This window comes from Euprymna scolopes, chromosome 21 (genome assembly GCF_053919585.1).
Source record: "Euprymna scolopes isolate OS-2025 chromosome 21, ASM5391958v1, whole genome shotgun sequence".
NCBI lineage: Eukaryota > Metazoa > Mollusca > Cephalopoda > Sepiida > Sepiolidae > Euprymna > Euprymna scolopes.
Genome location: NC_136502.1, coordinates 110,104,175 through 110,121,448, shown reverse-complemented (window position 1 = coordinate 110,121,448; position 17,274 = coordinate 110,104,175). Strand labels below are relative to the sequence as shown.

At 34.0% G+C, this 17,274-nt stretch overlaps 1 protein-coding gene across 2 annotated transcripts in view; it reads left to right on the top strand.

Moving 5' to 3' along the window:
* LOC145242981 (protocadherin-19-like) overlaps positions 1 to 17,274 on the top strand; it is a 146,940-nt gene that overhangs the window by 28,131 nt on the left and 101,535 nt on the right. For both annotated transcript variants that reach the window (XM_080106095.1, XM_080106094.1), the window contains exon 2: positions 11,196 to 13,653. In XM_080106095.1, the coding sequence (XP_079962221.1) occupies positions 11,257 to 13,653 (2,397 nt within the window). In that variant the 5' untranslated portion in view covers positions 11,196 to 11,256. The remainder of the gene's footprint in view (positions 1 to 11,195; positions 13,654 to 17,274) is intronic.

Here is a 17,274-nt window from a genome sequence, read left to right as displayed (position 1 = left end):
GATGTACGGATAAATGGAAATGCATTACGGTGGAATTTAGTAATAAAATTAAAGTGGTAGATATCCTTTATTTGCTTTGTGTGTGTGTGTGTTTCCTTTCTTGGGAAAGAGAGGAGGAGTTGTTTATAGTTAATGCTAGATATACTAAACAGTTAATGTTAAACAGAACCTCCGACACCAGAAATATCTTTTTTGGCTCATTTCCCTAAAATCCTAATTTTCTTTCCTTTATTTGAAAAATATCTCTTAATAGCTGTTTAATAATGAAATGAAACTATTAGAAAAACCTTAGAAAGGGAACTGCTTCAAGTCAAATCAGTCTTTATTGCTTGACTACCGAAAATTAATAGTTAATTAATAAGGTGCCATTTTTCTAATCAATATGCAAATTATAATAGTTAGCCAAAGATAAGCACTTGCATAGACATGTTTAGTATATTAGGAAAATGTATTTTGAATATAATGTGATTTTGTATATAAAATGATGGTTTTAATGCCGTTGTCAATGCGATAAACTGTCCAGCTTTGTAACAACATTTATACGAGATTCCTTCAATAAGTTTCCAGACTTTTTTTTCATATGGACATTTTTATTGATAGTACACACATGAAACTCTAGTCTCCTTCGAAGTAATCTCTTCCGGCTGCAACACACTTCTGTAACATTCCAATAATTTCTGGAAGACTTTGTGGAAGTCCTCTTGAGCATGTCAATGATCTTTGTCACAGCCTCTTTCAGCTTCTCAGTTGCTTTATAACGACAGTTCTAAGGGTTTCCTTGAGCTTAGAGAATAACCAAAAATCACAGGGAGCAAGGTCTGAAGTATAGGGAGGGTGAGGAACTGTCTTGATGCCATCTTGGTCAAATTGTCTGAGATCTTCTCTGAACAGCCTTGGGACAAAGTTTGTGCAAGTCTTCCACAGTTTCACTTTCTCACAAATAATTGTGTGTACAGTTCCAACACTGACATGGAACTGTGCACTTATTGCTCTGTAGACACACAACGGTCCTTATCCACGAAATTATTTATTTGGTCAATCTACTCTGGTGTTCTTACTTCCTTACTCCTCCCATGCCTCTATCATCCCTCACAGACTCCTTGCCTTTCTTGAATCTCTTATGCCTCTCAAAAACGATGCCATTCTTTCATCTCATATAGCCCAATAGTAGTCTAAAGCATTCCGTACGTTTCTGTGGCATTTTTTCCAGAAAATGCTGTAACAACTCTATTGGCATTTTCTAGTAGGGGCACTTCAGGTGATTAACAATAAACTAATCCCCTGCTCAGAAGTAAACTCTGGAAGGATAGACATCCTCCTTTTTTTTATTCTTGAGAGTCACTACTTATCAAAGCCCGAAGGCCACTCGAGGATAAGAGTTAATCAATGTAAGGTCGTAGTGTAGTAATCGTAAATGGTGTAAATTGGGTAGAATTTGATTATTTATGAGGATGGCTCAACAAGAATTTGTTTATTTTAAATTTGAAAGCTGTCATGTTGTATTCAACTGGGAAGCAGGCCAACGGAACAATGTTCCACAAGCGGGCAATTCTGAGAAAGAAGCTTTGTTCATGGAATCTGCGTTTTGATTTAGGCACAGTTAGAGAGTGGGGGAAATTGTAAATAATGGTTGTAGCTAGTCTAGTGTTTTTTTGTGAAAGTTTGGAAAGGAAAAACCAAAGATTGGAGTTCAGTCGGACACTTGCAATGAAAATAACGATAGAGCAAAAATAGACTTGCAACGTTCCTTCTGTGGGGAAGAGTTTGCAGGGAAGAGAAAAGGGCATCACTTACTAGATTTCAAAGCCGGTTGTGAACTCTGTCAAGGCAAGATAGGATGTGCTGAACAACTCCTGCCTAAAGGTGGCAACTGTATTCCGTTTTAGGGCGTAGCTGGATCTTAAAACGAAACAGAAGCATACTTAAGTCTGATAGCAACGAAGATGTTATTGAACTGGAGAACCCCTAACCTGTTGGGTCATACAATTAAAAAAAATAATAATTTAAAGGTATGGTGGGGGCGGACGCTCCCTGATTTTTTTTTTTTTTTTGCCTTGCCGCATCGTTTGCATTTGTTTTAGATTCACATTTTATAAAAAAAATAATTAAATGGTATCATTTTTTTTTTCAACCCTACCTCAATCCCAAAGCTAAGCTATAAATTTAGCTTGTATTTTGTGTGATTAACATATATGAAAAGCAAAAATTAGCGAAACCTCAGTTGATTAACGCAATCTAGAATGTTCCACTACAATCTTTCCAAATTATTTCTGCGCTACATTCCATCGAGTAGACAAAACTTGAAGTGAGTCATTTAAAATATAGACTGCCAGAGAATTAACGATGTCATTTCGTTAAATGATTTTCGCTAATGATCTTCATTAAAAAGCGGTTATGATTGGAGAGAATGTCAAATGTGTTTTCTATTTAACACGCACGTAAACATATTTGCGTGTTTAATGTATATTATACATACATATGGATACAGTCATCGACAGTCTGTTTAACTGCTCCACAACTCTTCAGTGTGGCTAGACAAGCAAGCTGGAATCAAAAGCAAACTATCAGTACAAGCGTAAATCTAAATGATTTGGGAAGGTTAGGCGCTGTATGTACCGCGCCGAGTCGTAGAAATTTCGTGGTTGGTATCTGGGGGTGCGTTAATTCACTGGGAAAGATGCACCCCCAGTCTTTATAAGACACGCATCTAGGAGAAAGTAACTCTGATGTAAAAACCTGCGGTCTACAGTATACTCTGTCCTGTGGCTGTCATCTGCACAGACAAAGGTTAGCACTAATACCAAAGAGTGACTGGTTCTACACAAAGCCTTCACCACTATACACAAATCATCTGTGTGGATTTCCTAACAACTTAGTTGTTGTGTTAGAAGCTCATAATTTTAAATCCATGGGAAAGTTATTCATCATTAAAGATATATATATATATATATATATATATATATATATATATATATATATATATATATATATATATATAATTGTATTAGCTGTTGGGGAAGAATGGATACAAAAACATGGTCTAAAAAACATAGGTGAGTAACTGTAAGCCACTATGTACTGCTTAATCTGTATCAAATTTCTCTCTACTGCTCTCTATTTACTACTGTAAACCCGTCATAAAAATATTACAAAAAAAAATCATCTTTAATCCATATTGATACTAATAATCAAATAAAATCATAAAAATATGTTAGTATTAGTGTTGGAACGATTAATCGGAATCAGAAAAATCGGGATACTTGAGGGTATCGGAATCGAAAGAATTTGTACCGATTTTTCGATGCCAAAACGATTCTTTTAATTTTCTTTTTTTATTTGATTTTGTTTAAAGCAAAATCTTCCATTGCTGGTAATAATGATAAAATAATAAATATTTATTGATTTTAAACCACCAGTGAAGCTAAAATCGATAGATTGTCTCCCATAAGTATATTTTAATATTTAGGAAAATATTTGCACATTTAACATGAGTATTATTATGATAATCAGGAAAAAACTTACAACTATGTAGTTAAATATTTAGAAATTTATAAAGAATCAGAATCGGTATTGTATCGGAATCAGGAAAAATACTGGAATCGTCCCATTACTAGTTAGTAATTTAATTTTTTTATATATAAATTATCATATCTGATGACCTAAAGAAAAAAAAACACCTACTATTGGCTTTTTATCTAGAGTGGAGGGTTTTTCTCCTAATCTATTTCAGGTGGCAGGACTTGTCCTTTGTTTTCTTGCTTCTCCTCATCGCTAATTAGCGTTTTTATTTATTTATTTATTTATTTTATTTATTTTTTTTTTTACTTGTTCACTTTTGTGACGGGATGGATATATATTTACTTAGACAAAGCTATACAAGTAAATGTTTACTTTGAGGGCGCGTTTTTTCTTTGTTTTGTTTTTTTACTTGTTCACTTTTGTGACGAGATGGATATATATTTATTCATACAAAGCTATACAAGTAAATGTTTATTATAGAGTGGAGGATATATGAACATGCACGGAATAATGTGCCATAAACGAGGAAATCCACTTTACATGTACAGTGCTTAACATTTCTAGAATATTAATCATAGCTATGAGAAACATTATTGGAAACACTATGAGGCTTCCTAATCTCTATTAGTTATAATTTTGAGTGAAACACGCCACAAGAAAAAAGCATAGGTTTAGAATATGTGATGCATAACGAGTCAACATATACAATCGCGCACGAATTTAAAATTATGCTAGCAGGGAGATCCGACATTGCCCAGGATTGAATGAAGATTAAAAAATTCACACTCCCATATTTTATTGTCATCGAAATCAGTGCAATCATCTATTTTTCAATCAAATCGGTTGATTGCCTGCTCTAGTTGAGAATCAGCAGTATGTTTTTTGATAGGACAGGGGCGCGTTTGAAATAAACGTTTCTGTTTACAGCACAATTGAAGCATTGACTTTTTCATTATAAACTTTGATTCAAGCCATTATAGATAAAAAATAATTTTATAAAATCAACAATAGGATCTCTACAGTGCAATGTAGACTACAATGTATTGTGGACTAAGTCACTGCGGAGAGGAATGTGAAGCTTTTTCCTGGTGCACCGCGATGGGTCCTCAACTAGAGCAGGCAAATAATCGCTTTGATTGAAAAATGGTCGATTACATCGATTTCTATGACAATAAAAATTTGGGAGTGTGAAACATTCGTTGATCATCATTCAATCCCGGGCAACTTCGGGTATCCCTCTTAGCATTATGTAAAATCAAAGTGTGATGTATGAAGAGATACAGGCTTTTATGGAGATGCATGATTCTAAAAATTATTTTTTACTAACGTGTATCAGACAAATAAAATGCAATTTTAAACTTAAATGTAACACACAACTAAAAATGCAATTTTAAACTGAAATGTAACAGACGACTAAAAATACAATTTTTAAATTAAATGTAACAGACAACTAAAAATGTAATTTTAAACTTAAAAGTAACAGACAAATAAAAATGTAATTTTAAACTTAAGTGTGACAGACCAATAAAATACAATTTTAAACGTAAAAGTAACAGACAAATAAAAATGTAATTTTAAACTTAAATGTAACAGACAAATAAAAAGCAATTTAAACTTTAATGTAACAAACAAATAAAAATGCAATTTTAAACTTAAATGTGACAGGCCAATAAAATACAATTTTAAACTTAAGTGTAACAGACCAATAAAAATGCAATTTTATAATTAAATATAACAGACCAATGAAATGCAATTTAAACTTGAATACAGCAGACCATTAAAAATGCAATTTTAAACTTAAATGTAACAGACTATTAAAAATGCAATTTTAAACCTGATTGTGGTGGACAGACGATTAGAGCTTTTTTTATAAAATAGACATGGAAACGCCCTGAATACTATTTTAATTTCAAGTGCAACATATCACCAGAAATCTTTAAGTGTGGATGGGCGATAAAAAATGTTATTTCAAAGTAAACAAAGTAAAGCCTGACAGACTTACGGATAGACAGAGCCTCTCATAAACAATCTTGGGCACGTCTGAAGAAATAATAAAACAGAATTTATATTTATATACATGAAGAAAAAAAATATGAAAGATTCTTTTATCAAAAAAGATTGTAAATCTCAAGAATTGATGTAAAAATTTATATCCCTGGACAGATAGAAAAATTAGCATATCTTCTTCGGAAACGGCACAATATTAATGTACCGTGTGAAGTTTACGATAACAACCAATGACAAAACGTCAGATTTAAAATAAGGAAAAAATATAAAAAAAAAATTATATATGTATAAGTTTACATATGTACATATATACACATATGTTCATGCATATATGTATATGTACGTGTATACACATATGCGTACATGGTAGCTTCCTTCAGCCTTGAGAGACTATGGATAACCACTGTAAGAGTGTTTGCACGGTAAATTTATTTGTGGCAAGAGTTGCGCGATTCCCAACCACATCTCTTCTGCATCGGCGTTGTTAAATACCATAGGTTAATAAAGGTTCAGAAAGACTGGAAACAATGCCAAGATAAGCGGAGAGCACAATTAACACCTAGAGACTCCAAATTATCTTAGCCAGGCTCAACGTTGTTTAACTTTGGTGATCTGATGAGAACCGGTGTGTCAACGTGATTATGCCGTATGTATATACTAGCTGACCGCCTAACGTTACCCGGTCCTACAATACGCTTAAACATGATATTTTAATTTATGCAAATTGCGTATGTATTATAATAGAATTAATCCTCTAATGTATTATCATATATTAAGAGGAATAATTTGCCCGGTAGACTAATTCGCAAAAAAAATAAATAAATAAAATAATAATAATAAATAAATAAATAAATAAGTATTAATGATAATGTCGTTCATCAAATTCCGTCTGTGTTTGTTTACAATATCACGTCAGCTGATATTTGAGCTTAATGATCTTAAACAATCTTTTTTTCTGTTAGAGATGAAATAGAAGAATTTTTACCGGGGAATATTTTCCCTAACAACGGCTTGTTCAACTTAAACTATTCCCCTGTAAAAATGCTTCTTATTTATCTATTAGAGAAAAACTATTTTTAAGACCGAATTTTTTCGATTTTCGATACTTATTTCTGTACAAAACATATCTAAGAACACTGTCAGTCATATAAATTACCTTTGTGTGAAATTTGCAAAAGATAGACTAAGCCGTTTCGGAACTTTTGGGAAGGAACTCACGCATACACTATGTGACACAATATAAAATCTTCATAACTGGGAAGAAACGCCACAGTGTGTCGGTCACATGAACCATGTAAGTTGTCCAAAATTATGTTTTTATAAGTTTAAGATAAACATCTGATAAGTACGTGACTAAATATGCAGCAATAACATAATTTTGCAAACTTATTAGTCGCAATGCGAAACAATATTGTAATATGATTGATAATTGTCAGACTTGTTTGTCACAATACGAAACAATATTTTAATGGATACCTTTTGAAAAGTAATAAATGACCAATTGAGAAACTTGATATTTGGAACTTGGGGAATTATTATACTGCATTTATATATGCTCTGGAACCCAATAAAAAAGGCATTCATTGAGCTTAGAATTTTTTTCTAAATTTACAAAATTTATATAAAAAAAGATCTTTTTCATTATAAAAAACTTTATGAGAAAGATTTTTTAACCCATTACGATTGGTATATACAAACCGAGTACGTTCGTAGTAATGATCTACCTATATATATATATATATATATATATATATATATATATATATATATATATTGCCCAGATATATAAAATATCTCTACTCTTTATTTACTTCACGGGAGTAGCATACTCTTGTCCCAACAGCCATAACTGGATAGACGTCCTAAGAATTAGCAATTGTATTTTTCAGCGTTGAGGATTGAAGATGAGAACATTAGTCCGATGAATCCAAATAATACGAATAACTAATCCTCATCTCAAAAATTCAGAAACGTCATATTATGCTCGTTTGAAATAGCATATTATTTGATCCGTCATATCTCAGTTTGAAATTGTTTGTCATAGCATTTTTATTGGGGAGGGGGGGGATTCATGCTTAAGTTTAAATCGACATTTCCTTTAGTCCGTCATGCTCAAATTAAAAATAGCTTTTATTTTGTCCGCCATGTTTAAGTTTGAAATTGCATTTTGAGTACATTCACACATACCTAGAGGTGAATTTGTTAATCGATATAAAATTGGACAGTAGAAATAACATTTTTTGGGGGTTTGTCATGCTCAAGTTTGAAATAGCATTTTCTTTGGTCTGTCATTCTCAAGTTTGAAAAAGTATTTTTATTGATCTGTCATGCTTAAATTTAAAATAGCATTTTCTTTGGTCTGTCATGCTCAAGCTGTGAATAGTATTTTCTTTGTTCTGCCATGTTCAAGTTTGAAATATCATTTTCTTAGGTTTATCATGCTTAAGTTTGAAATAGCATTTTCTTTATTCTGTCATGCTCAAGTTTAAAATAAGATTTTATTTGGTCTGTTGTACTCAAGTTTGAACTACATTTTCTTTGGTCTGTCATGCTCAAGTTTAAAATAGTATTTTAATGATGTGCCATGCTCGAGTTTTAAATAGCATTTTCTTTGGCCTGTCATGCTCAGGTTTCAAATAGGATCTTCTTTGGTCTGTCATGCTAAAGTTAGAAATAGCATTTCCTTTTGTCTGTCATGCTCAAGTTCGAAATAGCATTTTTTTTAATCAATCATGCTTAAGTTTGAAAAAGCATTTTCTTTAATCAATCATGCTTAAGTTTGAAAAAGCATTTTCTTTAATCAATCATGCTTAAGTTTGAAAAAGCATTTTCTTTGGTCTGTCATGTTCAAGCTGTAAATAGTATTTTATTTGGTCCACAATGCTCAAATTTGAAATAGGATTTTCTTTAGTGTGTCATGCTCAAGTTTGAAACGGCATTTTCTTTCGTCTGTCATGCTAAAGTTCAAAATATAATTTTCTTTGGTTTTTCATGCTCAAGTTGAAATAGGATTTTCTTTCTTCTCTTATGCTCAAGTTTTGCGTAGCATTTTCTTTCGTCTGTCATGCTTTAGTTTGAAATAGCATTTTAAATACATTCACACTCGTTGAAGTGGATTCGTTCATCGATTTAAAATGGGAAATAATATGTCTATAGCAAGCTTCACTGATTGAATGGATGTATTATCGGAATTACATGATTATCGATTTGTGAAAGTTTATCTTATATATATAAGAACAAGTAGTTAATAAAACATGTTAAAAAACACTTTGAAATGAGTTAAAAACATATTTAATTTTAAAAAGGAAGCATAAAATAAGTGGCTAGTCCTTAATCCGCAGAGTTTTGAAGAAATACTTTCCTTCTCATCAGAGGGTAGGGATTAGCAAAAGCAGGATCGGATTTTGCTTGCAAAAGTATTTGATGAAACTACAAATAAGCCATAGATCTTACTTGGTATAAAAAATAGTGAAGCAGAGGGAATAGGGTGAAGAAAAAAGTGATTTCACGTGAATGGATAGTTTGGTGAAGGGTAAAATATCCAATAACGGTAAAATCCAATATATATATATATATATATATATATATATATATATATATATATATAAATAGAAAAATCTTATTAAAAATTTATTAAAATTTTTAAAGAAACATAAACCTGAAAGGGAGGTATACAAAATATTAATTATCGGACAAGAAGTACAAATAAGCAGAAAATACCTTATTCCATGGAGTTTCGAAAACTGCAATTCTTTTCATCAGAGGAAAGAGGTTTGCAAAATATACAATAAATTTTGAAGGTTGATGCATTGAAAGAAACTACAGGTATCAGATTCATTAGTCTTGCATCCAAAAATTACCAAACAGTTAATGACAGTTTATAGGAATTCAAAATGATTAAGAAAGCAGGAAACGGGGGGGAAAAAAGAGAAAAAAAGGGATATGGTAAAGATCCAATAAATAAGACGGGTGAATCCAGAACAGAATAAATCCTATACCTATCTATATATCTATAAAAGTGAAATTGCGCACGTGTGTGTGTGTGTGTATTTAACTACCAAACTACTCTGTCAATTTTCAGTCTACAGATTCGAGATTGGACATAAGGGAAAATATTTTTAATCGGTTTTCGGCCAGAAATTTGGCTATCAAGCGGTCAAAGTTTAACAATTTGACCTTTTAAAAACTCTACCAAACTCCTCCGCCAATTTTGGGTCTAAACACTTGAAATTTTAAATGTAGGTTACTTGGACATGGATCAAAATTTTTTATTTGATTTGATCCCAAAACAATAAATGTTAAGGCGTCAAAATTTTAAAAATGTTGACCTCTATAATCTCTATCAAATTACTCAGTTTAATATTTTAAATTTTACATAATGTGTATTCAGGCATAGGGCAATCTTTTTAATCGTTTTTCTTTTCTGAAAATTTTGGTTCCAAGGATCAAAGTTCAAATGATTTTATCTTTGCGGTCTCTAGCAAACTATTAAGCTAATTTTGGGTCTAAGCATTTGAAATTTTACATAAAGGGTATTCAGACATAAGGCAAGCTTTTTAATCAGTTTGGGGGCTAAAATTTGGCTGCTAAGAGGTCAAAGTTGAAAGAAGTGACCTTTGTTGACTCTACCAAACTCGGGTCTAAACAGTTGAAATTTTAGATGTAGGTGACTTATGTCAAACGTTTTAGTGTATGTATGCACATCTGCATATAAAGTTATGAACAGTACATAGAACCCGAGCAAAGCCGGGCTGAACTACTAGTATATATATATATATATATATATATATATATATATATATATATATATATATATATATATATATATATATAATACACACTTATATGTATGCTAAACATTCTGTAGTTCATGTTTATGTCTATTGATATATACAAACACGTACATTAAACTAAAACATATAATCATATAATAACATGATTGTACGCTCAGTGTCATGAAAAAAATATAAATACATACGCGACACATAGAGAAGTAGTGTGCACACACAAATATATATTCATACGTATGTATACATGCGTTGTATTAAAATATAAAGACAACTGCACGGATAAAAATTTACAAAATAACTATATTTTATTCAAAAATCAGTAGATGTCATGTTATATCTCCCTAGAGAAATTTGTTTTAGACTTTAACGTTTTTTTTTTCATTGATTTTTGTATTCTTTCCTTTTTTTTAACTATTTTTTTTCTTTCTACGAGAGATAAAAAACGAGCAAATTTTAAATTGAAGATTTTTGAAATAGCAGCAAAAAAAAAAAAATAATCTTTTTTTAAATCTTGCTTTTTTTTTATGTTTGTGCGACTTTTTATTTTATTTTTTTAAAATTTATTACTGTTCGCTTTCCAAGTTCTGAGTTGTAGAGAGAAAACAATTTTCTAAACATAAAAATTAAAACGATAGAGAGAGAGAGAGAGAGAGAGAGAGAGAGAGAGAGAGAGAGAGAGAGAGAGAGAGAGAGAGAATTAAAAAACAAAACAAATAAAAGACTTTTCTATGTTGTATTGAGATAAAAACCATTAAAATAACTATGACTCTTATTACCATTAAAATATATAACCATTAAAATAACTACGACTCTTATTACAACGGCTGTTGGTTTTTATTTTATTTTATTCTATTTTATTTATTTATTTTGTTTTTTCAGGTTTAACCTGCGTTATATGGAGCCGTACATTTACTACAAATAAGACAGAAGGCAGGAAGCAATGGAAGAAAGACGCTGGCTAAACATGCTGATCGCCATATTGTTGTCTTTTATAGATACCAGTTATGCCATCGATCTCACCTATTCCGTTGAAGAAAGCAAAAACCCTGGCACTTATATCGGTGACATTGCAAACGATGCACGCGTCTTCGACAGCATTCCCCCAAACACTCACAGCTTAATACGATTCACCCAGTTAGATCAGAGCGGAACGGACAGTTCTCAGTTGTTCCGCGTCTCTAAAAAGACCGGCAAGATGTACACGACCAAAACATTGGATTCCGAGGTCCTTTGCAAGCACAATGTTGAATGCTACAAGATCGTCAAAGTAGCCGTGCGACGGGATAAAACGTTTATGAAGATACTAAAAATCAAGGTGATAATTCAAGACGTCAACGATCACCAACCGGAATTCCCAGAACAGAAAGTTGATATAGCGTTCGAAGAAGATTACCGAAAAGGGGTGAAGAAGTCGATTCCATATGCGGTAGACAAGGATGCAGGGCTCCTGAATTCACAAGTGACATACCAGCTGAAAAAGAACATCGATGATCCATTTACGCTGTTAGTTTCAAAGAGCGTCGATGGTCTGTCAGATCTTAATATAGTATTGGAGGACATGCTTGACAGGGAAGTGGAGGACTCGTATACAATTCAAGTGATTGCCACGGATGGAGGTTCGCCGCCGAAACAAAGCATTTTAGACATTCACATTTCTGTGACCGACGTGAATGACAACACGCCCGTCTTTTCGCAAAATGTCTACAATGTTTCGATAAATAATGAACACGAAAAAAGCACGCCTATTGCGATTCTATCTGCCGCAGATTTAGATTCCGGAAGGAACGGTCAGGTTTCTTATCACCTGAGTTCACGGACATCAGAGCTTTCCAAGGAGCACTTTAGCATCGATGAACGGTCAGGAGAAATGTTTATACTAAAGACATTCCCCATGGGAAAAAGTCAGTCTTTTGAACTGTTCGTAAAGGCCACTGATGCAGGCAACCCTCCTCTGAGTTCGATTGCTAAAGTTCTTGTTAATGTTATCAACCAGCAGAATAACGTCCCAATCATAGACGTTAACATCCTTTCTGCCGATAACAAACCGGCTATTTCGGAAGACGTTGAAGTTGGCAGTATTATAGCTTATGTGATTATAACAGACCTTGATTTCGGACAGAACGGCGATGTCACCTGCGCTCTTATACATGGTAAATTCCAATTACAGAGTCTAGGTCCCAAAGAATACAAAATTACGGTTAGCAATCCAGTGGATCGGGAAACTGAGGACCATTACGAAATCACCATCAGCTGCCAGGACAACGGATCACCACCTCTGCACAGCGAAAAAAAATTCTCACTAAATGTGATGGATGTAAATGATGTCCGCCCTCAGTTCATAAAGGACAAGTTCAGATTTTCAATCAACGAGAACCGCGACCCTCAGTCTCCTGTCGGCTCGATTAATGCTACGGATCCGGATCTTGGTCCTGGTGGAAAACTTTCCTACTCGCTAATAACTAATAGTAAACATTTCTTACCATTTCGGATTACAAATGATGGTTTGATAACAACGCTTATAATGTTGGACCATGAATTCCAAGACGTGTACACTTTTAAAGTTTTCGTTAAGGATTTTGGCGTCCCATCACTAAACAGCACAGCCGACATCACCGTTGAAGTGAGGGACGAAAACGATAATGCCCCCAAATTTACTTTCCCCAGCATAAGCCCCTTTACTCTTGACGTTATCTATTACCCACGCCACACAAATAACATTACAGTACTACGCGCGTCCGACAGTGACAGTCGCGAGAACGCTTTCCTCAAATATGAAATAATTTCGGGCAATGACAAGCAACTATTTATTATAAACCATTACACAGGACTCTTATCTTTCACCCGGGTTGTTTCTCCCGAGGATGCAGGTTCCTATGAGCTCGGGTTTGTTGTCAAGGATAGCGGCACACCGGCTCTCTCTGCAACTACCACTCTCTCTTTGATCTTAACTGTAACCAACCGAACTTCCGAGGTTTCAAACACCATTCACTCGCAGTCTGACGAGAAGGTACATCAGCAGTTATTTATCATTATTGTGTTAATCGCCGTAGCGGTGTCTGTTCCGATTACGGCTGCCATGTCTATATGCATTATTCGATGCAACGGTCGAAGGAATGCCTCCCACCGAGAGGGACTGAGCCCACCTTGCAAATGTGTCAGCGAGCACGGTAACTACATGTGTCCATCGCAGCAGCCACGATATTGGCCTGACGACGTGGCTCAGTCGACAGACCCCGAGCTAACGAGAAGTTTAACAAGAAGATCAAAAAGAGATCTACACCAGGGAGGTGGGGGTGAGCAAATGAACGGACAGAAAACTATTGACGGCATGTACCAGGTGAGTAGAACTATTTATTACGAGTGCATTTTTTTTTCTGATCTCACGATGCGTTCTGTGTTTGCGGGAGGAGACGATGGTCAAGTGGTTACCGACACAGACTGATGACCTGGATGGTTCAAGTTCGAAACCAGTTCGTTCCACAAAAAATCACTTTCACTAAAGATGTTGGCAACCTTCATGTGCTTCCCTCTGTAAGCACCTGATGTGTTTCTAGAAAAGAATTCCGACTGGGAAAATATCGGGGAAACCAACCAATCTTTGGATTCATACTATATTATGATTATCCTATTTCTGTTAGTTATGAATTCGATTTGATTAGTGACTTAACTGACACACCAACACCAAGCAAAGTGATATTCGATAACTAGCAAGGTTACTCAATAATGCCTGATCAGGAATCCGGGATTTTTATCCTTGGCTCCCAAAATCACCAGAGATTAGATTATTCCTGTAATGACAGTCTCTGTTGATTACGGTGCAATGCTGTTCCAGTACAGTTCTAGATGGTCCATCCTCCCAAGCTTTGCCTTCTCTCTTTGAGAAATGGTTAGTTAATTGCTAATTACCTGAGGTACCCTGACGGGAGAATGCTGAGGGGGCTGCTCAGGCATTTTTTACCGGTCAGAGTGCCCCTCCTCCTCAGGGGTGCTGACTTTTCAATCCCACTTCGAAAACAGGAAAGGTATCAGTCTCGTTCTCGGTCAAAATGATTTATTGGTTGAATTAGAAATTCAATTAACAAACTGAATTCAGATAAAAATAGTTTTTAAAAACGAATTTTATTATTGGTCTACTATGTACTCGGCGTTGCCCGGCATAAAGTGTAACGTAAATTCCTTTAAAAAGATGAAGTAAACAACACAAAAACAGAATGTGCTTGCAAGTACTATGTTTTTTTCTAAACAGTTCACTTCTAGTAAATAAAAAATACTTGATCTGAGATCGAAACAAAAACCTAAAGACAGTGAGTTAAGTACGATAACCATTAGGACTGCTTGACACTACGTTTTAAAAATGTTTTAGAAACCTTCTTATTCTTAATATAACGTGCAGTCATAAAACAGTTAACCAACCGATAAAAATCAGATTACCTCTAAGTACCAATGTTTTTAATTTGGACTCCTTACCAGCCCTTTTTTTTTTTTTTTTTGGATGTAAACGAATTAAAAAGTTTTCTGCATGTCTGAATACTCCATATATCAAATTTCAAGTTTGTAGATCAAAGATTCGTTAAGTATATAGGTTGAGAAGTGTTCTCCCACATATACACTCACATTCTCACTTGAATAGATGTATAGATTATAAAAAAAAAAAATTCTCGGTCAGGTCTGTAAGAAGTGAGGTGATGTTTAACTTTACACGTGATTCAGAACAGCAAAGCAGCAGGATGAGGGACTCCTCATCAGTCAACGTGTCTAAAGGTATTGCCTAGTGGAATCAAAACTGACGCTCATTTGTTTCAATATTTGTTAATTAACCATCAAGTGTGGTTAGCTTTTATTTGTGATTCAATGAATTTATTTGAACAATCAGCTTGATTGACCTAGGGTGAAAGGCAATACAAAATATACATAAACAGTAAAGACAATGTTCAACTTCATTCTATGGAAAACCTACATCAAATCTGTTGCTATGGTTGTAGGAACATTGGTTGGATCATTCTACCACTCCAGAAAGTACCTGACCTCCTACACAATCGTCTACCCATGTAAGAGACATATACGTCTTGAGATAGAGTACTGCTATCATATACGGCGCGGTTCTGCTCGGAGCACTCTTTCTTATCTATAAAGAGTACAAAATTGATTTTACAATCTAGTAGGATTTTTTTTTTACAAGGGGTCAACCATTATCAAGGCTCCAAGACCACTCAAGGATAAGGGTTAATGAATGTAAGGCGGTAGTGTAGTAATCGTTAATGGTGTAAATTGGATAGAATTTGGATTATTTATGAGAACGGTGCAACAAGAATTTGTTTATATTAGATTTGAAGACTTAGTCAGGCTTTATTTGCGATGCAATGAATTTATTTGAAGGAACCAGCTCGACTGAGCTAGTATGAATGTCATCACAAAATATCAAACAGTAAAGACAATGTTCTATTTTATTTTATTTATAACTTGAAAAATAAAAAAAAATTACAGAAATTTAAAAAACAACAATAGTAATATGGCGTTCAGGGATGGGAGCAGGAGTACACATGCGGCTTTATTTATTCTTGGGCAATGCTTGCTTTGATTGCTTGACTTCATTATGGTTTCTGGTAGCAATGTTATCGTTAATAATGTAAAAGGTCCATTGTGTCGGATTAATTGCTTACAGTTTGCTACTTTACCCATGGAGAAGGGACCGGAGACAGTTTAGGTTCATACCTTATTTAACAGGGCAGCTTCTCTGAGTGAGATGTGCTTGGCAAAAGATCCTATTTCTTTAATATTTAACTTCGTTTGTAAACTCATATTTCCTGATTCAAACAATTTGACCAAAGCTCAATTCGTTAGTCAAAGAGTCGCACGTTTTTTTTTCTTTTTCTTATACTAGCAGTTAAGCCCGCTTTGGTCGGGCCCTATGTACTGTTCATAACTTTATGTGAATATACATATATATATATATATATATATATATATATATATATATATATATATATATATATTAAAAAGTTTGACTTATATCCAGGTAACCTACATCTAAAATTTCAAGTGTTTAAGACCGGTGGAGTTCGGTAGAGTTTTCAAAGTCAAATCATTGAACTTTGACCCCTTGACAGTCACATTTCTTGCCGAAAATCGATTAAAAAGATTTTCCCAAATCTCAATACCCCTTATGTCAAATCTCGAGTCTGTAGACTGAAAATTGACAGAGTAATTTGGTAGGGAAATGTACACACACAGACAGACACACGGACAATTACACTTTTAAAGATAGATAGATAGATAGCTAGATAGATAAAGATCGAAGACTAACCGGCTGTACTGAAAATACACTTAATGTTTCCTGTCCTTGGTTAGTAAAGAAAAATACATTTTAAACTGAAACAAGATTTAAATATTCTTACTTGAAAAAGGTTTCTTTGTAAACAGAAAATTCTATATAAATAAACAATATGTTTATTTATTAAAAAAAAAAAAAAACAACAAAACGCATTTGTTCGGTTTTATTAACGCTTCCATATTTGAAATCAGATTTATTGTTGACCCAATCTAAAGTGACCGTTTTGGGGGGAGCTGGGATTTCTCCACATTAAAAACCAGCATTGTGTTTTACTCTGCACTTGTTAAGAAGCAAGGAAATAGGGAGAAAGCATTTTTCCGACAGACAGAGCCTTTTCTAAAAATGTGTGGACGCACTTAAAACTAAAATGGCGACAGCCTTTAATGACGGTCGGTGAATACGACTGTAATAAATATCTGAGGATTTTTAAAAATAAAAATCGCTCCAGACAAAGTAGGGAGCCACTCCATGTGAGAAACTAATACATATAGGCTTAGCAAAAGGTGGCTTCGTGACTGAGTTCGACTCCTATTTGCTATGCAATTTCAAAACCCTTTCCTTTTATGCAAATACTAGCCTGGGTGCCTGGCGTTGCCCGGGTGTTTGTAAGTGTGTGTTGAGCAAAAA